The sequence below is a fragment of the Amphiura filiformis genome, chromosome 9 (assembly GCF_039555335.1).
Source record: "Amphiura filiformis chromosome 9, Afil_fr2py, whole genome shotgun sequence".
NCBI lineage: Eukaryota > Metazoa > Echinodermata > Ophiuroidea > Amphilepidida > Amphiuridae > Amphiura > Amphiura filiformis.
The window spans coordinates 38,830,871-38,855,515 of record NC_092636.1 but is presented as its reverse complement, the minus strand read 5'-3'; the positions used below and the strand labels follow the sequence as shown (position 1 = coordinate 38,855,515).

Below are 24,645 nucleotides of genomic sequence, written 5' to 3'. Positions count from 1 at the left end.
AACCAATTTCTATGGTACGGGAACTAACCTTTTGTTGTCCATTCCCAATTTCTCGTGGTACATGGTTGCGCATTACAATACACTAATGAACATCAAAAGAGCTCTCCGAGAGCTAATGTGTATGTCTGAGACTAGTATACCTGAATACTAGTCTCAGGTGTATGTACTGCTCGTGAACATATAGTGTCCTACACAGCCAGTTTGGTTACGCGTAACCAAACTGGCTGCGGAGGAGACTACTCTTCATATACTATACGTCATCAGTCTGCATTGGAAATCAATTTTGCTTCGAACGGGGTTGTCCGTACGAGCCAGCATTTTACCAACACAATTTCTCTTTTTTCAGGAGAAATACGAATACAAAAATTGCAACGAGTGTCAACTTGTAATGTAATAATCATTCTCTTCGAATGGAGTTAAACTTGGTTTTGCAATAGATATGCTCTTTAACATAAAAAAACTTTATGAGCAAATTCGTAGTCTATACTTCAAATTTTAAATTCTATAGACTTGTGTTAAGTCCATGAATTTTGGGATTGCAATTGTAAGAAATCATGCAAAATTGCCGGTTTTTGGCCCATTTCCTCTCAAATTACAAAACTATTATTGCCAGTTAGAATTAACTAAAGAATTAATATACAGCTATGTTTCATTTGGCTAAACTATATAGATAACATTTTTTGATTCCAAAAATTAGTTCTGTATTTTTCTTGTTAATGCAGCCTGTACTTTGTCAAACGTTTAACCTGACACATGTAACCGTTGATTATTTTCTGCATCTTAACACTTTATTGTAAAGCGCGTCGTAAAATCTGAAGTAACTACCCAGAGAATACCACTCTTTATGTTAGAATCATGTCCTTAACAATAGATTATGTCCAAAACCCAGACAGGGAGAAACGCTAGAAAATTAACCAGGAGGTATTGGATACACGTTAACAGGAAACCTCGCCAACGATTTGATCAAATGTATTGATGCTTAAGGAGTGTAATTATTATGTGCGTTTTCAATATTCAGGTATAAGGCGACATCTCAAAGGATGTTAAAGAGACATTTGCCTTGTAAATGACCGTGTAATGTTCAGTTTTTCAGATACAAGTATGCATAACTGCTTGAAACTAATATATTTAAGTGCAGGGGTATGTTTAGAATTGTTAGATTTAGAAAGTTTCTTTTTTGAAAAGATGGGAAGACACATACGAATTAGAGTTATCGTAGAACTTATAGCGAGATATCTTGCACAAGTTCACCGTTTCTGTTGTTCCCAGAAAAAATTTACAATGAAACTGAGACTTCATCATCAATCCCAGTTCGCACATTCACGTCACCACTACTTTTCAAAACTGCGTCACACAACAGAAACGCAACGCACATTGGTGTGCGTTAAGAGATGCACACTAGCGTCAAGACTGCGCATTGTCATTCATGACGTAGTTTTTGGTTTGATTTGCAAAGGATTACGGGATATATGGTCATTAACAAAAAATCGTGTTGTTATTCATGTCCACTTGACATTGGCAAACTTGGATCAATTTTCCGATGGCCAGTAGATGTCTCCATTTCACAATCCTGGCCCTCAGGGAGATTGTATAGGACAATCTGTATAGACCATCCATTGAAAGTCACATTAATCCATTGCTAGTGCTATACATCATAGAGGAACAGTATAAGTGACGATATTAGCATGCCACACATAGCCAAAAATATAGACAAACTGTCGGTGTGAGGTTCTACACGGACTAGACAGAATGGCATCTTGACCTTTCGTGGATGTCATTGGTCAATTTGAGCCAGATTTCTCGTCACCAGCTGTTGATGGTGGTAATAAACAAAATAATAAACAGATAAGCAAGCCCTCTTGCCAGTAATTTTTGTCCCTGACGCTATGGACAAAACTAAGTGGATTTATAATTTAATCGCAACGTAAACATTGCGGTAAATAAACAGAAGTGTTCCATTGGATACTTCTTTTCTTAACACCTTGTTTATATCAAACATGTATGCGTTTAAACCTTTAGAATCGAGTGGTGTTTAAAACATGTTATAAGGCTATGTGTTTGCGTTATTGTTTACTGCCTTGGTATTAAACTTCCAAAAGCTTTAGAAGTGTTTCACAATCACTATGGCCACCATGATACCTTACAACCGTTGGTCGAGTTCCCTCACATGGAGAGAGATCTGATTATTAATGAATTAAGGTTAGCAACTATTTTAAACTGTTGCGATTTGGTAGTTCACTGCGAATGGTAGTGAGCTTTGGCAAAAATTGCATTGATCATTTCATAGCGAGTGTGTAGAAGAATTCAAATATCACCGATATACTTTTGTAGGTCCTGTGGTTCTTGAGTTCTGTTGTAAAGAAGGCTTAAACAACAACACTTTTGTAAAACGTACATAACTCGAATCAAGCAAGTTTTCAAAGTATATGATTTGTAGAATGAACTTTTGCAAAACATCAAAGCGTTATTTTTCAATGATATATATATATATATTGATTTAGATAATGTAAATCGATTTTTGGCTGCTTCGAACAACAATACATCGTGTACCCTTAATGCTTCTCATGTACATATAGTTGTAAATTCAATCATTTAGTAATCACCCATCTCCTTATTGCCATTAGCTTGGAGGGGATTATCCCTAACAAGAAGTCAATTTTATGTTTGCCAGGCAATCGATATACCGTAAAACATTGTCTACAAGCATATATGCCTCTAAACGAGTGTTTTTTGACGAGAGAGAGAGAGAGGGGAGAGGCAGACACTCTCCATAAAAACATTATTTGTTTGAACAACTATATTATTGATATAGGGCCAAACACAATATTATTATTGTAAGAACAATATTATTATTGTCAAAAAAACCCAACCCTCGTTTAGAGGCATATATGCTTGTAGACGGAATTCTACGGTATCAAGAAATGTCAACACCTAAAATGACATCTGCTTCATTCCTATGATAGGGACATGTGATTGTTAAGTTCAATATTTATTTTGAAAGTCGCATTAACTAAGCAACTTTGAAAACTGAAACAAGAATGACGTAGCATTATAGCGCCATAAAACAAATGTTATTGTACTCTAGATAATCTATGGTAATATCTTTGATAAACTTTCCGATAAGTAACTCATTTAGTCAGCCATGTCACATAAATGATACGGTGCCGCTTATAAGCACTCTGTTTAGTTCATTACTTTTTGAATAATACATTATGTTGAAGTCTTGTTTCTGGTTGACAGATTTTATCTCCACTTTACGTCTCGTCTGCTAGCCATAAAACAAAATAATTCACTCACCATATCTACTTCAATGATGGGCCCAATACTCAACGCGAAAATATCAGCTACTACTTCGGTGGGCGGACCTGAAATGACCAAAGAATCAAAACATTTTCTTAGCATGGAATAATTGAACTAAAATTAGTTCAGGTAATACGGTACGGGGAATGAATCAAAGATCCTATGATCCTATAACATATGTCCCCCTGATATCCCTGTTGTCAAACCTCGGACCAATTTCAGCAAGGAGGTTAATAGCCAGACACAAACCTGTCAGAAGTCTCTGCCAGATTTTAGTTCATGCTGTTAATACCAAGATATGCCTTCACATAAAAGAAAAATGGACAAAAAATACAGTAACACAACAAACTCCTAGAGCATCAACCCTAACAACAACATCAACACACACCGATCACCTCCAACAGTATATTAGTATCACCACCATCACCACCATCATAACAAGAACAACAACAATTCGCTTAGAAGTGACATAGTAATCGGACTAACTACTATAGCAATATATTTTTGACTATATCGCCCTGCACTGCAACGTTCACGCGGTACTATGCAATGAACCATATCATGCTGATCACTCGCACCTGTAAGATTAGTATCTTTGAAAAGAGCGGTATTGTATTCAATCTATGCAGACAGTCATGTGATAAGTGCAACCTGCTTGTAGTGTAGGGCGATATAGTCAAACTTGTATTCATCTATTGCTACGGCAGTTAATCCGATTTATTACGCACTTCTACAGCGAATAAGTATCAACAAATTCAATGTGTGCATTTTTTTTTTTTTTAATTTTGATTTTTCAAACTAGGGTATATGTATTACATGGGTCCTAGTTTTCTGCAGGATGGTGGACGATGTTGTTAAGGTATAATTTGCGTAGCATAACGCTAAATCAACCATATAATTCAGGCAAACCTATACATGATGTTAAAAAAATACGTTCATAGCGCCATAAAAGATGTTCAAGCTAGACCTGTATTTAGCAGAATTTATCATTTCGGATGGAAAATTCAAAGCGACAAATTACTGCATGCTTGACACCATTTAACCACATTAAAGTGAACAACTTATAAAACGGAATTGTAAATTTAATAAGGAAAAAACAAAATGCACAAATCACAAATTACGGCATCTGGAGAAGACGGTGACATTTTATGGAAGTGAGAAGTGCAGACAATTGAAGCCTTTGTAGAGGTTTAGAAGACGATTGGTTGATCAAGAGCTCGATATTCAATTTGTGAATCGAGTTTCAAGTAGTCTTAACGGGTTATGCCATTTTAAATCGACTTTCGAAAAGTTTGTTGATACATTCATTGATTTCTCAAAAAGTAAAAATCGCAGTTTAACAAATAACGGTTCAAATGAAAGCCACTATTGGGGGCTAATTGTTGTATCACTATGATAGGCCTGACACCAATATAAACATTTGTTTCGGTGACCCAAGTTCATGGTCATTTCTGCTCACGCACTTTTTTACAGATGGCCTGGAATTTCATATTTCGGTTTCAGCGATTGCCCGAAAAAGGTGGTATGTTTTTTGAAAAGCGTTTCCGCTTGGAATGTAGATAGTTATTGTTGCTATTACTCTTCGCGATTTTAATTTATGCCCTCTTTAGCCGACAATTTTCAATGCATTTTACACAATAGATACGTCGCTTGCATAAATACCGCTATTTTTAACAGTATCGTTTTTGTTAACCAACATAACATCAAAAAGAGTTCTCAAGACTTTGATGAGACCATAGATACCAAATCGGACTACATGTGATGAACAGATTTTACACTAGAATCAAAAGAACCAGCGTAGGCCCTCTCAAAATGTACTTTTTTAAAATATCGCGTTGAGATAAAAATGACTGCCTTTTCCTTGTTTTTTATAACAAGGAAAAGCTTTACTTACCTCAAACTTCAAACGTAGTGCTGTCTCGGTGTCCGTTACTGGTTAGTATTATTCCGATTAAGCGATTTTCATGATTTAGGCCTACTTAGCCTACATTTGAGCAACTATTTGCCCACACCGTGTACGAATATATTCCAAATATGGCGCTGCATTCAGTATCACGTTAACGACAAGGTTATACTAAGATGTGTAAGACTTTCTGACACTATATTCACGGTTGTTCTAATGGCTATTCAAACTTATGACAAATTTGGCTGGTTTGCGTTGTTCAATACCATTTCACCTAGTCTTGGTACCAGCCGGTTTGTGCTCCTCCGTCACTAACGGTGACGGAGGAGCACAAACCGGCTGGTACCGAGACTATTTCACCCTGATGTGACAGTGACGTCACATCCGGGGTCACGTCAGTATAAAGCTGGTTTCCACAGAGGAGTAAGATATCTTACTCCTCTGTGCTGGTTTCATACTACCATGCCGGTTGCAATGAGCGGCGTGGCGCACGCGCATTGCAGACAAACGGACACAATCAAGACTTGTCATTGGTTGAAACGCTCTGCCGCTTGCCGGGTGTTCGTGATCGCGGGCCATTATCATGATGATCGGGGATTCCTTTTTTGTGATGAAGGCACCAGCCGAAATGTCCGTTTTCCAGAATGCAATGAACATAACTCTGTACTCCCCGGGGAGATGATGTATTTTGCGACACTCATGGCGGGAAAGAGATATGAAACGAATTTTATTAGGTGCAGCATCACTCGCTGGAGTTCGATGGCGCTGGTGTACATACGCACGCGCTTAAAGACACCGCATAGATGCGCGACCGAAACAGCTGTTCACAACGCGTTGACATCACTGCCACATCGGGGTGAAAAATGGTATAGGTAATAGATGACTATGAAACCTCAAACTCGCCCCTCGATAAAGGTTGGCAATTGAAGCAGGCCTCAGTTTAGCGAACTTTGTCTAGTTTAATAATGCGATGCGAGTGCAGCGCAAGCGCCGCTCAGACTGTGAAGGTTTCTGGATACCGAATATGGGTTTAGATTAGGCCTATATCATGTCCTCTAGGCCATATAATTTATTTTTGGAAAGGAAAGTCTAATCTCGGAGCCTATTCAATTGAGAAGGGACTGGATTTTGTCATAATAATATAAAATTAATACTTAATGCCTCGCGATTTTTTGATATCCAGCCATAGTATTTTAATTGATTAAACTGAACATAAAGCTATATCTTTACTAGCTTCATGCACTAATTTGCAGACCCGCCCGACCTTCTACATGTAGTGAGTACCACATTAGATTGTGTTTACAAGAAATAATAAGCGCTGCCTCCTCGAAATTTCTTATGCCATCAGCTTTGATGATTAAATATTATCTACAACTCGGCACCTGTGTTCAAGGCCTTTCTTTTATCTATTGATCTCAAAAGAAAGGAATAGAATGATCAGAATGCCGTCCCTGACCCCTTTCCACACATTAATAATGAGTCGGTAAGGGAACGTGCTACCGTTATACTTCAATGAGTACGTATGGCTACTACGCAGTTCAATGGCCTTATTGTGATCTGGCGGGAGTTTTAAAAGCACGGTCCCTGACTGCGTGGGCATATTTCCGGACAAGGAACAATAGAGACCAATTGCCTGGCAATGACGTCACATGTAATCCCAGTCTATAGTGTGATTAGAACATTATAGGCTGGTGGTCACTTATAGTACGATCAGTACGAAAAGTCCAATGCGATTATTAATGTATTTTCTAAAATTAAAAGAATCACATTTTAGCGGGAATTTTTGTAAGTTACACAGCTGAGGTTGTGAAAGGGTTGAAAGACTACAATATTACGGCTTAAACAAGAATTTCTTTGTTTGGTCGTTATTCCTATAGACTCATCCCTTAAAACATCACGCTTTCTGATACTATGAGGACAAGTTTAATAAATCTGAGGTGTACTTCTGATCTCAGAAACATGGAAGAGAGATTGATGAAATTGACATATTGGCCATTTTGTTGTATAAATTTTATAAATTCATTTCGCTTATTTTCACTTATACTAAAATGATCGCATTCTGATGAATCGGGGAATAATTATATGACATAATGGCATCTTATTTTATTACAACATATAAGGCATATAATCTGAGGTTTCGTTTTATTGCCTCTTTGTCGACATTTAATACATAACACAATTCTACTAATATTGATCCATTGTCACTAGTGTACGCCAATGACGAGGCACACACTTGACATTAGCTAATAGTCGATATTATATGAACACCAATGATGAAACATAGAACATCTTTGTGTTGAAATATGTCATTTTGGAATCACCTGCTTGGAGCGTTTAAATCATATAAATATAATAAGTTGTATTGATTTAATAAATGAAAAAAAAAAGATATTTTGGAAAGCAAATAATATAAGATAAACTTCATTAACTACATTGGTGATGAAGCCAACATTCGATACCTATTTTACTTTGACTTGGTTGATTCACCCTAATTCTTTAAGTGTTGCTGACAACGTATGGTGGAAAATGTGTTATTAAAATCAATGCATTCATGTTAGTAAATATGCTTATCTAATTCGACACCTTTTAGGGCTAATGTGTTACCGCTTTACGCGAATTCAGTCCTGAGACACGTTAAAGCACGTGCCGTTCAATTTCATGAAATCCACCTAAATTAATCCCAACCTCGACATTTTATACACAGACATTCTTCTTCTTCTTGCTGCACCAAAATAACGTTTTTTGTCTAAGATATTGGTATCGCAAGATATTCGAGTTAATAGGTTAATTAATTGATGTTGCAATCACACCTAAAACATTGATTACATTCTACTACACAGTTTTGACTTTAGTATTAATAGTTTGCAACCAAACATAGCTTGCTACTTCGCGTTGATCATTCAATATTTGAACATACATGTAGTAATGTTAAAATCTTTTAACTGTAAAATCAGGCTTAATATTTTAAAACTCTGAATTATGTTGAGTACTTAAATAGATTACAATGTCTGAACACTTGAAAAAGAAAGATTGATGAATAAAAGCTAGTATTTTGCTAACGTGCGACAACCATTGATTGTAAATGCGTGTTGTTTTACCAATACTCGATGAAAAGTAAGGTTCTAATTTAGGCTCGGGTTACATGGCTTAATGATAAATCTTTTTACAATTGTGCTTTTCTAAGTGTGTGTAAGACTCGAAACACTTCACATTTCCATGTAACCAAACACACTTCAAAGGTTTGGTTCCAGAATGATCTGTATCACGTAGGGGCGACTCAAGACCCTAAGGTGATGAGAGATGGGTTTTGTAGGGTTAATCAGTGTTAGGTGTTAGGCGTTGAAATGTATCTAAATTATTAAACACTGACAGTATTTACAATATTTCATTCGTTATATACAGTTCAAAAGGACAGTTCGATTTTGGCAAAATTGCACACTGTAATTTGTTGAACAGATAATAATTGCAGTTCAGTTTTAAATGTTATAGGGGCCTACAGAATATATAACTAGTGGAAGTGGGAGAAGCTCTCTGGGCAACCTACAAGAACTGGATGGAAGAAAAATTATATCGTTACCCCATTCAACTACCCACGCAATAATTGGTCACATATGCAAGTTGCCAAAATGTTACATGAATTGGAGTAAATTAGCCAATCTTTGATGGAGTGTCTACCATTCTTGGATTACCAATCTTGCTTTATATTATTGCTGGAGAAACAGAAAATATCTTTAGTGAAGCAATTATGTTCAGGGACTTTAAAAATAGCAGTTTCTTACAACGCATTGAAACAAATGAAAAATACATTTATTGTTCTCGCTGATGGCAAAAATAGTTCAAGTACGGATGTTAATATTGCTTATTTACATGAGCCACCATTATTAAGAATCCTAATGTTTGGTACTCTTAAACACCAACTTGTTACATTGTGGTTGTAACTTTGTGATAATAATTACGGACGCTTTACAATAGACAATTTCCTTTATGTACCTGCGTACGAGTTACACGCGCTGCGTTATGTCCGTTGTGCGAACGCGAATAAATAATATATAGCCTACACATTGCAAATTGTGTATACCAGGGAATTCAAAACTAAGCAATGGATGTATCATTGTGTCTTAAAATTCGCGTGTCGTATTGTCAGAAACCATGCTACGGTAGTCCAATTGGCTAGAGATTATCCAGAGAGAACGGTGGGTGCATATTGTCATGTAATGTTTTATGAAGGTGTTAGGAAGACAGCGTGGATCTTTACCAGTCGTGCCTATTGGATTTGCATATTTTCATGTCGGGTCCTTGTTTTCTGTAAGATGTTGGACGAGGTTGTTGAGGTATAATTTTCACAGCAGAAAGTTAAATCAGCCGTATAATTTAAGTGAACCTATATCATGATTTCAAAATTACGTTTATAGCGCAATAAATGATGTTCAAGCTAGACCTATATTTAGCAGAATTTATTATTTCGAATGAAAAATTCAAAGCGACAAATGATGACATGCTTGACACCATAGTACCCTATTAAAATGAACAACTTGACGGAATTGTAAATTTAATAAGGACAAAAACAAAATGCACAAATCACAAATTACGGCACCTGGGGAAGACGGTGACATTTTTATGTGAGTGAGAAGTGCAGATATTTGAAGCCTTTGTAGAGGTTTAGAAGACGATTGGTTGATCGAGAGCTCGATATTCAATTTGTGAATCGACTTTCAAGTAGTCTTAAAACGTCACGTTTTCTGATACTATGAGGACAAGTTTCAACTTTAATAAATCTGAGAAGTGCTTCTGATGTCATGGATGTGGAGAAAGTAATAAAATTGACATATTAGCCATTTTTTTAATAAATATTTTTCGGTTTTTCAGTTTTTATACTAAAATGATCGCATTCTGAAGAATTGGGGAAAATTGAATTTATGTGACATCTTTTATCTGACTTCAATCTTTTAGCAACGGAGTGAATATAACAACATAATAAGGTATATAATCTGAGGTTTCGTTTTATTGCCTCTTTGTCGACATTTAATACATAACATAATTCTACTACTATTGATCCATTGTCACTGTAGTACACCAATGACGAGGCACACACTTGACATTAGCTAATAGTCGATATTATATGAACACCAATGATGAAACATAGAACATCTTTGTGTTGAAATATGTCATTTTGGTTCACCTGCTTGGAGCGTTTAAATCATATAAATATAATAAGTTGTATTGATTTAATAAATGAAAAAAAAAAAAAGTGATTTTTTGGAAAGCAAACAATTTAAGATAAACTTCATTAACTACATTGGTGATGAAGCCAACATTCGACACTTATTTTACTTTGACTTGGTTGATTCACCCTAATTCTTTAAGTGTTGCTGACAACGTATGATATAAAATTGGATCGATTGAGCCCATATTTATTGGTCGAGCTATGCGTTTTAAAATATTGGACGAGACGTAGTTGAGTCCAATATTTTAAAACTCATAGCGAGACCAATAAATATTGGGCGTAAAGCATCAATTTTATCATTATTATGTGTAGGATCCAATATTATCACAACTTGGATCCATCAAAACATAATAATGGTGGAAAATGTGTTATTAAAATCAATGCATTCATGTTACTGAATATGCTTATCTAATTCGACACCTTTTAGGGCTAATGTGTTACCGCTTTACGCGAATTCAGTCCTGAGACACGTTAAAGCACGTGCCGTTCAATTTCATGAAATCCACCTAAATTAATCCCAACCTCGACATTTTATACACAGACATTCTTCTTCTTCTTGCTGCACCAAAATAACGTTTTTTGTCTAAGATATTGGTATCGCAAGATATTCGAGTTAATAGGTTAATTAATTGATTTTGCAATCACACCTAAAACACTGACTACATGCTACTGCACAGTTTTAACTTTAGTATTAATAGATTGCAACCAACCATAGTTTGCTACTTCGCGTTGATCATTCAATATTTGAACATACATGTAGTAGTGTTGTTTTAACAGTTTAACACTACTACAAAAATTTAAAAATCTTTTAACTGTAAAATCAGGCTTAATATTTTAAAACTCCGAATTATGTTGAGTACTTTCCATATAAATAGATTAAAATGTCTGAACACTTGAAAAAGAAAGATTGGTGAATAAAAGCTAGCATTTTGCTAACGTGCGACAACCATTGATTGTAAATGTATGTTGTTTTACCAATACTCGATGAAAAGTAAGGTTCTAATTTAGGCTCGGGTTACATGGCTTAATGATAAATCTTTTTACAATTGTGCTTTTCTAAGACTCGAAACACTTCACATTTCCATGTAACCAAACACACTTCAAAGGTTTGGTTCCAGAATGATCTGTATCACGTAGGGGCGACTCAAGCCCGTAAGGTGATGAGAAATGGGTTTTGTAGGGTTAATCAGTGTTATGCTTGAAAATGTATCTATATTATTAAACACTGACAGTTATTTACAATATTTCATTCGTTATAATTATACACTTCAAAAGGACAGTTCGATTTTGGCAAAGTTGCACACTGTAATTTGTTGAACAGATAATAATTGTAGTTCAGTTTTAAATGTTATAGGGCCTACAGAATATATAACTAGTGGAAGTGGGAGAAGCTCTCTGGGCAACCTACAAGAACCGGATGGTAGAAAAATAATGTCGTTACCCCCATTCAACTACCCACACAATAATTGGCCACATATGCAAGTTGCCAAAATGTTACATGAATTGGAGTAAATTAGCCAATCTTTGATGGAGTGTCTACCATTCTTGGATTACCAATCTTGCTTTATATTATTGCTGGAGAAACAGAAAATATCTTTAGTGAAGCAATTATGTTCAGGGACTTTAAAAATAGCAGTTTCTTACAATGCATATGACTCGAAACACTTCACATTTCCATGTAACCAAACACACTTCAAAGGTTTGGTTCCAGTATGATCTGTATCACAGAGGGGCGACTCAAACCCTTAAGGTGATGAGAGATGGGTTTTGTAGGGTTAATCAATGTTAGGCTTGAAAATGTATCTACATTATTAAACACTGACAGTTATTTACAATATTTCATTGGTTATACATGTTTATATACACTTCAAAAGGACAGTTCAAAATTACACACTGTAATTTGTTGAACAGATAATAATTGCAGTTCAGTTTTAAATGTTATACAGAATATATAAAACTGTGGAAATGGGAGAAGCTCTCTGGGCAACCTACAAGAACTGGATGGAAGAAAAATTATATCGTTACCCCATTCAACTACCCACGCAATAATTGGTCATATATGCAAGTTGCCAAAATGTTACATGAATTGGAGTAAATTAGCCAATCTTTGATGAAGTGTCTACCATTCTTGGATTACCAATCTTGCTTTATATTATTGCTGGAGAAACAGAAAATATCTTTAGTGAAGCAATTGTGTTCAGGGAAATTAAAAATAGCAGTTTCTTACAATGCATTGAAGCAAATGAAAAATACACTTATTGTTCTCGCTGATGGCAAAAATAGTTCAAGTACGGATGTTAATATTGCTTATTTACATGATCCACCATTATTAAGAATCGTAATGTTTGGTACTCTTAAACACCAACTTGTTACATTGTGGTTGTAACTTTGTGATAATAATTACGGACGCTTTACAATAGACAATTTCCTTTATATACCTGCGCACGAGTTACACGCGCTGCGTTATGTCCGTTGTTTTAAGGCGAATAAATAATACATGTATATAGCCCACACATTGCAAATTGTGTATACCATGGAATTCAAAACTAAGCAATGGATGTATCATTGTGTCTTAAAATTTGCGTGTCGTGTTGTCAGAAACCATGCTACGGTAGTCCAATTGGCTAGAGATTATCCAGAGAGAACGGTGGGTGCATATTGTCATGTAATGTTTTATGAAGGTGTTGTGAAGACAGCGTGGATCTTTACCAGTCGTGCCTATTGGATTTGCATATTTTCATGTCGGGTCCTTGTTTTCTGTAAGATGTTGGACAAGGTTGTTGAGGTATAATTTTCACAGCAGAAAGTTAAATCAACCGTATAATTTAAGCGAACCTATATCATGATTTCAAAATTACGTTTATAGCACAATAAATGATGTTCACGCTAGACCTATATGTAGCAGAATTTATTATTTCGAATGAAAAATTCAAAGCGACAAATGATGACATGCTTGACACCATAGTACCCTATTAAAATGAACAACGTAGACGGAATTGTAAATTTAATAAGGACAAAACAAAATGCACAAATCACAAATTACGGCACCTGGGGAAGACGGTGACATTTTTATGGGAGTGAGAAGTGCAGATATTTGAAGCCTTTGTAGAGGTTTAGAAGACGATTGGTTGATCGAGAGCTCGATATTCAATTTGTGAATCGACTTTCAAGTAGTCTTAAAACGTCACGTTTTCTGATACTATGAGGACAAGTTTCAACTTTAATAAATCTGAGAAGTGCCTCTGATGTCATGGATGTCATGGATGTGGAGAAAGTAATAAAATTGACATATTAGCCATTTTTTATAAATTCTTTTCTCTTTTTCAGTTTTTATACTAAAATGAAGAATTGGGGGAAAATTGAACTTATGTGACATCTTTTATCTGACTTCAATCTTGTAACAACTGAGTGAATATAACAACATATAAGGCATATAATCTGAGGTTTCGTTTTATTGCCTCTTTGTCGACATTTAATACATAACACAATTCTACTACTATTGATCCATTGTCACTATAGTACACCAATGACGAGGCACACACTTGACATTAGCTAATAGTCGATATTATATGAACACCAATGATGAAACATAGAACATCTTTGTGTTGAAATATGTCATTTTGGGTTCATCTGCTTGGAGCGTTTAAATCATATAAATATAATAAGTTGTATTGATTTAATAAATGGAAAAAAAAAAAGTTTTTGGAAAGCAAACAATTTAAGATAAACTTCATTAACTACATTGGTGATGAAGCCAGCATTCGACACTTATTTTACTTTGACTTGGTTGATTCACCCTAATTCTTTAAGTGTTGCTGACAACGTATGGTGGAAAATGTGTTATTAAAATCAATGCAGTCATGTTACTGAATGTGCTTATCTAATTCTACACCTTTTAGGGCTAATGTGTTACCGCTTTACGCGAATTCAGTCCTGAGACACGTTAAAGCACGTGCCGTTCAATTTCATAAAATCCACCTAAATTAATCCCAACCTCGACATTTTATACACAGACATTCTTCTTCTTCTCGGTGCACAAAATAACGTTTTTTGTCTAAGATATTGGTATCGCAAGATATTCGAGTTAATAGGTTAATTAATTGATTTTGCAATCATACCTAAAACACTGATTACATTCTACTGCACAGTTTTGACTTTAATATTAATAGTTTGCAACCAACCATAGCTTGCTACTTCGCGTTGATCATTCAATATTTGAACATATATACATGTAGTAATGTTAAAATCTTTTAACTGTAAAATCAGGCTTAATATTTTAAAACTCTGAATTATGTTGTTGAGTACTTTCCATATAAATAGATTACAATGTCTGAACACTTGAAAAAGAAAGATTGAAAAAAAGCTAGCATTTTGCTAACGTGCGACAACCATTGATTGTAAATGCGTGTTGTTTTACCAGTACTCGATGAAAAGTAAGGTTCTAATTTAGGCTCGGGTTACATGGCTTAATGATAAGTCTTTTTACAATTGTGCTTTTCTAAGACTCGAAACACTTCACATTTCCATGTAACTAAAGGTTTGGTTCCAGTATGATCTGTATCACGTAGGGGCTACTCAAGCCCGTAAGGTGATGAGAAATGGGTTTTGTAGGGTTAATCAGTGTTATGCTTGAAAATGTATCTATATTATTAAACACTGACAGTTATTTACAATATTTCATTCGTTATATACACTTCAAAAGGACAGTTCGATTTTGGCAAAATTACACACTGTAATTTGTTGAACAGATAATAATTGCAGTTCAGTTTTAATGTTATAGGGGCCTACAGTTAGTTTCATCATTTCAATTTTATTCGTAATACACATAAAAACAGATATATTGAAAAGGAATACATTTAAGGCCAGATAGGAGGGTTGAGAAGGTACACGACCAGGCTCAAACATCCGCAGGCATATTAAACAACAGCACAATACAACATATAAATGTAGGTTATAAAGGAATACATCAATTATTAGAAATTAGAAATAATATTGCATAAAAAAGTTGACAGGGGCCCGCCCCGAAACAATTGCACTAAAACGATAAAATATGGTCTAAAAGACGGCAATTTGATTTAAATCGACCAGTCATGGTCATATTTTGAGTAAAAAATTGAGTAAGAACATAGAATTGCACGTTGACTGAGAGATTTTGCACATTTATCAAAGACCCGTTTCATTGGTTTTTTGGCTTTTAATTAGTGGAAGTGGGAGAAGCTATCTTGGCAACCTACAAGAACTAAATGGAAGAAATGTAATGTCGTCCTCCTGTTCAACTATACCCACGCAATAATTTGCTAATATGGAAGTTTGCAAAATGTTACACGAATTGGAGTAAATTAGCCAATCTTGGATGGAGTGTCTCGTATTCTTGGATTAAGAATCTTGCTCTATTTTTATTTGGAGAAGATGGACGCCATTGACATCAGAAAAACATTTCTAGTGAAGTAATTTATATGCCCATGCATAATGGATATAGCTTCGTGATGTAGACGCTTTAGAGTATATTTTTTTCCTCTGTGTATACCTGCGCACGAATTTCGCGCAGCGCGTTAAGTCCGACATTTGAACGCGAATAAATAACTTTGCAAATTTTGTATACCAGGGGATTCAGAATCCAATTGAATGGGGTATTGTGCTTTGAGAGGAACATGTCTACCAAATATTTCGATTGTCGTATTGTCAGAAACCAAGCTTGTCCAATTGGCTAGGGAGTATACAGAGGGAACGGTGGGTGCATATTGTCATGTTATGTTTTAAGAAGGTGTTGAGAAGACAGCGTGGATCTTTTCAAGTCATGCCTATTGGATTTGCATATTATCATGAATATATAAGTCCAACTCGGGTAAATGTGCAACATAGTCTTGCAAAGAACAGCAGCTATTTTTTGCAAAAGCAGAAGTACAATACAGTACAAAATATGTGCATTCGAAATTATAGGGTAAATAATTTCTTTAAAGTTGATCAAAATTGCAGTTGTACTCCATGTGCAAAACATTACACTTGAAAATCTTTAGATGGAAGACAACAGATAACAGAAAAGTGATCTATATAATATTAGAAAAGTTATAATCTTCGTGGAAATCGATTCATGTACATCAATATGGGTACCAGCAACGCATGTTTCAGTTTCATAAATTGGGAAGTTTGAGAAAATATTGTAATTCATGTTATACCATGGTGACATTTGCACGAAGGACATTGATAGCCGCAAGCACACAGCAAATAATTTGGTACAGACACCTTCAGATACCTTATACAGCCAAAAAGGGCGTACCTGAATCAATGAATTACAAAGAAGAGATCAGATGTGACCTTTATAAAAATGAATGAAAAAAACCCGATGAAACGAAATGGAAAGCATCGAATGATTTCTCCTTCAATCACACATTTGAACCAGTTTCTCGCATCAATGCCAAGGACGCTTTAAGCCACTTATTATTGGCGCCTTGACAAAGGCAAATCAAAGTTGGTCGTGTGCGTTGATTTCTACGTCAAACATTGTCATCATTATTACCACTACCTTTGTTGTTCTAGTTTATCGACTTATTGGATTTAGTTACAGGGAAACTCAGTCAGTGGCTGTAGTTTTGCTTGTAAGCGCTGAATTTCACTGGTTCATGTATGTTGTCTATTACACGGTAGATGGCAGTGACTGCGTCGAGGCGTGCACTAGCAACGCGTATGTAGCGGGTTGTAAGCGTAGTGCGTAATAGCAAATAAATGTTTTAAACAAGTTTCGTCCATTTTACCTGACGGTAACTAACGGATCAAATCAAAACCCGATCGCCGGTTGCCCGCCGGTTTCTGGCGGTCCCGTCCGGTTGTCAGAGGTCATTGGTATATGAATATTCAAGAATACCGCCGGTTGGTTTAAGTACATAACTGGAGAGATTATCAAATGTCGATATATTTATTTCGAGATCACAATAGCGCGTACTTGAAATTTCACGGTCACAATAGTGCATACTTGAAAGCACTTGACGAAGATCGATTTTTCTTAGTCGCCTGCCAATCGGTTTGTCACCAAAGCAAATTAATTTTGGAAATGATTTCTTGTTTATGGTTAAAATTACTAGAATATATTACCATTGTTTAGATCAGGTAATTTCAGTTCAGAACAGTGTTTCAATGATTTCTATAAGTTAAGTAATTTAGAAGTTGTAGATTCACTATTTTTAGGCCAGTCAAAATATGAAATTACCCACTACTAATTGCAACAGAATGCAGTTTAATTAGCTCGTCTAATGAAACATAATATTATCTCGCGACTGAAATTGCCTTCCGTAGTGAAGTCACGTTTCACTATTTTCCCGGTGGCGGAAATAGCCTTCCGTAAGGAAGTCACGTGATAGTTTCGCGGGCAAGGCTTCGCCTGGTTGCCGTTAGGTACATGTGTACCGGGTTTCATTCTATATCAGTCAAGCATTCGGAATCGGACGTAAAATTTTTCTCTCTCTATGTATCATGTCTATTGTACAACGAAGAGGCCGAATTAAATCAGCAAGCTTATACAATACAGCTTTCTTCACATGGAATAAACTGTGACGGCAACAGATATTAAATCAAGATGTTGTCTGCATAGTTTTGTGTAAATTACTCGATAATACAAGTATACTGAGGTAGTCGGGCGTTACGAATGCAATTCGCTGTATGACGATAATCAAGAGTGTGTGCTGATATTCCGGGGTTTCTTATGCTTGAACATACATGTAATGGCAACGACCGATGGCTAACACAATTTCTGTATTCGGCTTCAACGGGCAGAACAGGGGATAAATCGGTGAGATATTTGTTTTCAACAATTTGTCAAACCTTGCCGTTAATCAGTTTTATTAGCAGTGAATAACTGGGTTCTAGCCCATCTTTAGAAATTAGCCATGGAGAATAGCTCCAGATACGGATACCTACTTCTAAAATACAGGTTTACATGTCAATCTAACGTTATCTTGCTGTATTTCAGCTAGGGGCCATGGGTAGAAAATCTGGGTTAATGTTCTTAGAACAATCCAAATAGGCCTACGTAATCAGATTGCGGGAGCACTTTCTTTGTCGCGGGACTGAAGTTGAAAATCGCCCAATTGGGCGCCCAAATCGCGGGTTTGGCAACCCTGCGTAATCTATTCATGACTTCAGGGACGCGCGACCTCTATCATAGATGACCATAATGGTCATCAGTTCTATTCACCATGTTTATTGAAGTGACAAGAGAATTGAATAGATGCGTGTATGTCCCATCAGAAAGTAATACAATTATTGGTACTCATGAATGCTAAAGATCGATGAATCATGCAGGTGGCCATTTCTATAACACATCATAAACCGGGAAGAAGGAAACTTGTTTCTGTTCTGGTTAAATAAATTAAAAGTGACATTTATTAGTAAAATTCGGTTCAATTTTTTTTTTTTTTTGTTGTTGTTGGTTCTGAATTGGAAAAATCTCTCTTGGTATAAAATGGCCATAGGCCTATGAGGGAAAGTTATTGTCAATTTTTAACGCAAGGATATGTGCACTGGACACGTAATGGTCGAATTGGATAGTGTTCCGTGTTCCATTTTGACGAAACGAATCGTAACAAGCAAACAAAATAAAAAATAATAACAGTAATAATGATAACTTGAATATTGTCGTCAAAGAAAAAGGCCATTTTAATTGTGCATTTGACGCGATTGGCGGCCATTGGTATATATAGGTTTTCATAAATGAAATTTCAACTCAAGCAGGGATATTTTACATTTGGAAAAAGAAAAAAAAAAATCATACTCAAAATTTCTGTTCGGAATTGGAAAATCTCTCTGAGGATATAATGGCAATTTGAGCGAATTTTAATGTCAATTTCAAACATTTTATCGCAATCATTTTTTTTTTATTGTGGAAGCCATACGTGTTTCCGTTTTGGCATCAACTAGAATAAATTAATGAAGGAGTTGGAGTGTAGAATATATACGAGGCTAATAATATACAGACATGTATATGACATACAGTATTTAGTGTAGGCTTTGCAGACAGAATTTGCTTCCCTTTTCTTCTGTTTTTAATTGCAGGTCGTGTGGATTTTACGAGATGGGGGATAGAAGGAAGAACGATAGACGAAAGAACGGGAACTTCTATATGGGGAAAATTATGGGCCTACAACGGCTAACTACATTTAGTGCAGACAAAGAGACAAATGATCTACATCTTCATTAAAATACAGTGTTTCCCTCAAATTGAGTAGTGTTGCATCTCGAATATTAACATATTATACAGTGCTTCGTGCGAGTAAAAATAGCATCAGCAATTATGGAACTGAATTCTAACATGTCTCGGAGGAATAGAGGAATATCGGTTCACAGCTTGATGGAAAGGTCAACACTTTTAATATTTGGTATCAGTGGAAGGAGCTTATACAATTCTTTGGCAATCTATCCAGGTTAAACAATTCAGGAAGCACAGTAAGGATACAGGTGGAGGAATGAAAGAATAATCTTGGGTGTCATCAATGGATCATTCAATTAATAAAAGTTCATACATTAAGCGCTGAACTGATCCGAAAGCAAGTAGTTGAAATTAGCGAGTTTTATCTCGGTAGCAGCTAACCAAATATGTTATTGCAGAAATGATCTTTGATATATTTGTACAAACAAGGGTCATTCCACATCGGACAACTTGACTTTGGCTAGTTGGACAAATAGCGACAAGCGTTATAGCAGAAATCAGATGGGATTGAAATATTACTAATCAAATCAGACGTTAGTGTGCGCAAATATTGATGCCTTGCCTTTTGATGCCTTGTCATTTATGTATTTCTGGATCTGTGTATCCACAAGGGTGATGTACTAGCAACCTCTCCCCTTCTTTATCGCATCGTCATTTTTTAACAATAAGCGTGCAATGTGGTTTCTTTGTGACGGACCCACGGATGTTTCTTCTGCTTTTATCGAAATCGCCGGTGGTTTTCTTTTTAACTCTATGTCATAATGTACATTGATTTTATGACGATATTGCTATAATTTTGTTTCAATATTACCTGCTTTATATAGTTTTGATGTGCTTATCATGCTTACTGTAGATTGATGTTGTTTTGAAAAGTAATTTTGTATATAAGGCCTATGCGTTGTAAATCGCTATATCATAATCATGTTTGATGCTTGCTATAGTTTATGATATTTGATATATAATTTTGTATTTAAGGCCTATGCTTTGTAAATTGCTATATCATGTTTGATGTACTTGTAATTTGTTGCATAATTTTGTATTTAGGGCATGCTTGGTAAAGCGCTTAACGACATCTGTTTTAGCGCTTCATAAATGTTTCGTTATTATTTATATATTATTGACTTGGTTCAGATAAATAAAACAAAAAGATGAATTATGTTTACCTTTTGGGAAATTTAACAAATTTAAGGCACATATTTTCTTACCTGTATCTATCAAACGAAGACCAGATCTCTTCACGATCATTAAGTTAAACAAATTTATAGTATTACAGGTCTTTCTTAATGGTAACTATCAAAAAGGGCTATTATATATAGTCTTGGGTATTTACTTAGAGGGCAGCATAAAATTCATAGTAAAATATTATATATAGTTAATGGCTAAATGTAGTAGAGCGATTATTACGCAACAAATGGAAGGTAAATAGTTTCCTGAGTTGGAGCTATTAAATTAAGTCCAGAATTCATCCTTATTATCAAGTTATGGTAAATTATGCTCTTATTGTACCTATCAAACAAAGAACAGAAATTTTCACCGCAAGTTGGTAAGACAAAGTTGTGGTTTTTTAAAAGTTGTATCTATTAAATGAAGACAAATTTAACCTTTGCATAATGCATATTGCATGGGTTCTTGCTTTTTGATCGAAATTACTGTTGCATTTACGTTGTGCAATATGTACAGTGTGCATTGTTTACTATTTTGCGTGTTTTATAATGTATATATATTTCACAGTTAATTGCATCTTGATCAATCGTGTCCTTTTAGGCTTACACTGTGCAATATATTGTTTGTCTTTTTAAACTAGTTTTAATATATATAGGGCCTACATTTGAACATCACATGTAGGCCTTGAGGGATGAAAATTCAAATAACGCCAATATTAAAGCAGGCTAATAATCATTGGGTTTGTTTGTTTTGTTTGGCATTGGGTTTTTCTCATACGTAAATCTACCCAAAAGATAGTAGTACATTGTAGGAGTATTTATTGCCCGTCAGACTTTTTGTTATTCCAAACATAACGATGGCTAATGCACTGGTCAATTGAACCGTCAATCATTTTCTTCACCGCAAAGCTCGGCGGAAGGGTAGATGTCAGGTAAAACATAAACTGCAATCAGAGGGGGGGCGGAAGTCAGGCAAGTTCCTTGACTTGTCTGCGGAACTTGGTTGGCAGTTTTTTGGATCATTTTTCTAAAATGATCAATTTAATGTACATAATTATACATATATTACATCAATAAATTCTATTTTGTCTTTCCAATCTTCGTGGGTATTTGCCTACTAGAAGATTTGGCGTTGGTTTATGCTGATGCCCACCATGTAATCTAAATATGAATATAATATGAAAATGAGAAAGGGGTCAGCCATTTAATTTCTTTTGATATATGTAAGTCCGCGGCTTTTTATATTGTCATCGTTAGATGCAGTCTTTATATTCTATCCATTGTTAAATCGAGTCTTTATATTTTCTCTATCGTTAGATAGTGCATTCCCTGTTAGGGGAACTTTTGGTTTATATGCGCAACTGGCTTTCGAAGTAATTGTTTGGGAGGCTCGGTCGGGTAATTACTCTGAGCGAAAAAGTTGACCATAAATCAATAAATATTAGTTGGCTGATTCAATGAATTTTCTCAAAGCATTGCATGAATAAATTATGCGTTCTTTCTGAATGACTGATAAGTGTCCAAAAATTGGTGTGAGGCATTTCTTTATTTCAGTGTCTAGGGATAATGCAGTTTAATTAGCTCGTCTAATGAAACATAATATTATCTCGCGACTGAAATTGCCTTCCGTAGTGAAGTCACGTTTCACTATTTTCCCGGTGGCGGAAATAGCCTTCCGTAAGGAAGTCACGTGATAGTTTCGCGGGCAAGGCTTCGCCCGGGTTGCCGTTAGGTACATGTGTACCGGGTTTCATTCTATATCAGTCAAGCATTCGGAATCGGACGTAAAATTTTTCCCACCTCCACTCCCTTTATGTCAAGGTTGATCTGATTAAAATTGATCAAAAGAGAGGACAGGACGTCGAAAATGAGTATCGCAAGAGTGAGACAAATCACATGAAGGTTTCATCTTTATTAAGTCAAAATGTAATTAAGAATGAAAGGAAATCAGAACATGTTGGATGTCACGGTTCTTTGTGTTGCATAATAGTATGACTATATGAGTGTACGTGTGTGAGTAGTTCACTTCAGCTTCAGTTTCTATCTCAGCAACATGTTCTATTCTGTTGCGCAGCTGTAATATTTATTCTCAGTGAAATAGTGTGGTGAAGTTTGCTTCTGCCTCAGAAGCATTAGTGAAATTGATTTTAATTTGTGCCATTTTGAGTCAGAAGGAGAAAGGAAAACATAATTGGTTGAGAGCCCTCGGGTTAGAATATACTGCGGAATAGTATGACTAAGGGTGAGAGTGCGTGAGTAGATCATTTCAGGTTCAGGTCTAATTCAGCAACACGTTTCATGCTGTGGCGCAGTTATAAATTTTCAAATATCGTTGTAAAATAGTGTGGTTAAGTTGCTTCTTCTACAGAAGCATAAGTAAAAGTGTTAAAATTTATGCCATTTCAATCTTGGGCGGTATTTTGGTTGATGAATGTTGTGTATAGCGGGAAGGAAGGAATCAACACCAGGTTGGCATGGGGTAGCTAGACAGGGGCCAAGTACTATGCCCTCAGATTTTTCTTGTTCAACAAAATATAAGTAAAAAGGAAATATTGTGATCAAGTTTTTATGAGGTTGCGCAGCCGGCTAGTTATCGCGTTGAATTCTAGGGTAGGCTGTCCTATTGCATTTAGAGTAGGCATCATAACCTAGTGGTGCATACGATATCATAAGCTTTCAAAGCATGGCGATGTGTGTCAAGGAACCTGGGACAGTTTTTGGATCATTTTCTAAAATGATCAATTTAATGTACATAATTATACATATATTACATCAATAAATTCTATTTTGTCTTTCCAATCTTCGTGGGTATTTGCCTACTAGAAGATTTGGCGTTGGTTTATGCTGATGCCCACCATGTAATCTAAATATGAATATAATATGAAAATGAGAAAGGGTCAGCCATTTAATTTCTTTTGATATATGTAAGTCCGCGGCTTTTTATATTGTCATCGTTAGATGCAGTCTTTATATTCTATCCATTGTTAAATCGAGTCTTTATATTTTCTCTATCGTTAGATAGTGCATTCCCTGTTAGGGGAACTTTTGGTTTATATGCGCAACTGGCTTTCGAAGTAATTGTTTGGGAGGCTCGGTCGGGTAATTACTCTGAGCGAAAAAGTTGACCATAAATCAATAAATATTAGTTGGCTGATTCCAATGAATTTTCTCAAAGCATTGCATGAATAAATTATGCGTTCTTTCTGAATGACTGATAAGTGTCCAAAAATTGGTGTGAGGCATTTCTTTATTTCAGTGTCTAGGGATAATCCATTTTACATGCGTCCATCTCCCAAAACCTAACACAAAAACATATCAGTAGTCCCCAAAAATCCAAGAAGTGGAACAGTGCCTAATTTGAATAAATAATGGCGGGGTGAAATGTCAGAATTGGTCAAATCTTGTTAAAAATACAAATGTTTTTCTCTCGTCGTAAGGATTTAGAAAAAGTATAGTTTGACCCATCTTCAATGTACAGTTCTTGAGTTATGGGAAAAGGTAAAATGTCAAAATTTCCACAGGGGACAAAAAATTAAAAAAATTCTCTGATTTTAATAAAAAAATGGTCTCAGATTGCTCCGCTTGCTAAAACTTTTAAAAGAAAAGAACAGTTTGTTACATCTCAGGTAATTTGTTACCTTGGTAACATAGCCAAAAGCATCAAAATCCATTGAGTCCCGCTAGCTGAGTGGACGGGAGCTGTTAGTAAACGGAGCGGTGTAAGTAAACGGTGAGATGGTGATCATGGCAATTGGTATTGCTTTTTAATGCTCAATTGCGCGGTTATCGAGTTACCAATGTTGCCTTCATGCACAAAACGATTTCTTTAGCAACGAACATGACGAAGCTGAGTTTG

At 35.7% G+C, this 24,645-nt stretch overlaps 1 protein-coding gene across 2 annotated transcripts in view; it reads right to left on the bottom strand.

Moving 5' to 3' along the window:
• LOC140160969 (gamma-aminobutyric acid receptor subunit alpha-2-like) overlaps nt 1-24,645 on the bottom strand; it is a 255,302-nt gene that overhangs the window by 123,027 nt on the left and 107,630 nt on the right. For both annotated transcript variants that reach the window (XM_072184325.1, XM_072184326.1), the window contains exon 3: nt 3,298-3,365. In XM_072184325.1, the coding sequence (XP_072040426.1) occupies nt 3,298-3,365 (68 nt within the window). The remainder of the gene's footprint in view (nt 1-3,297; nt 3,366-24,645) is intronic.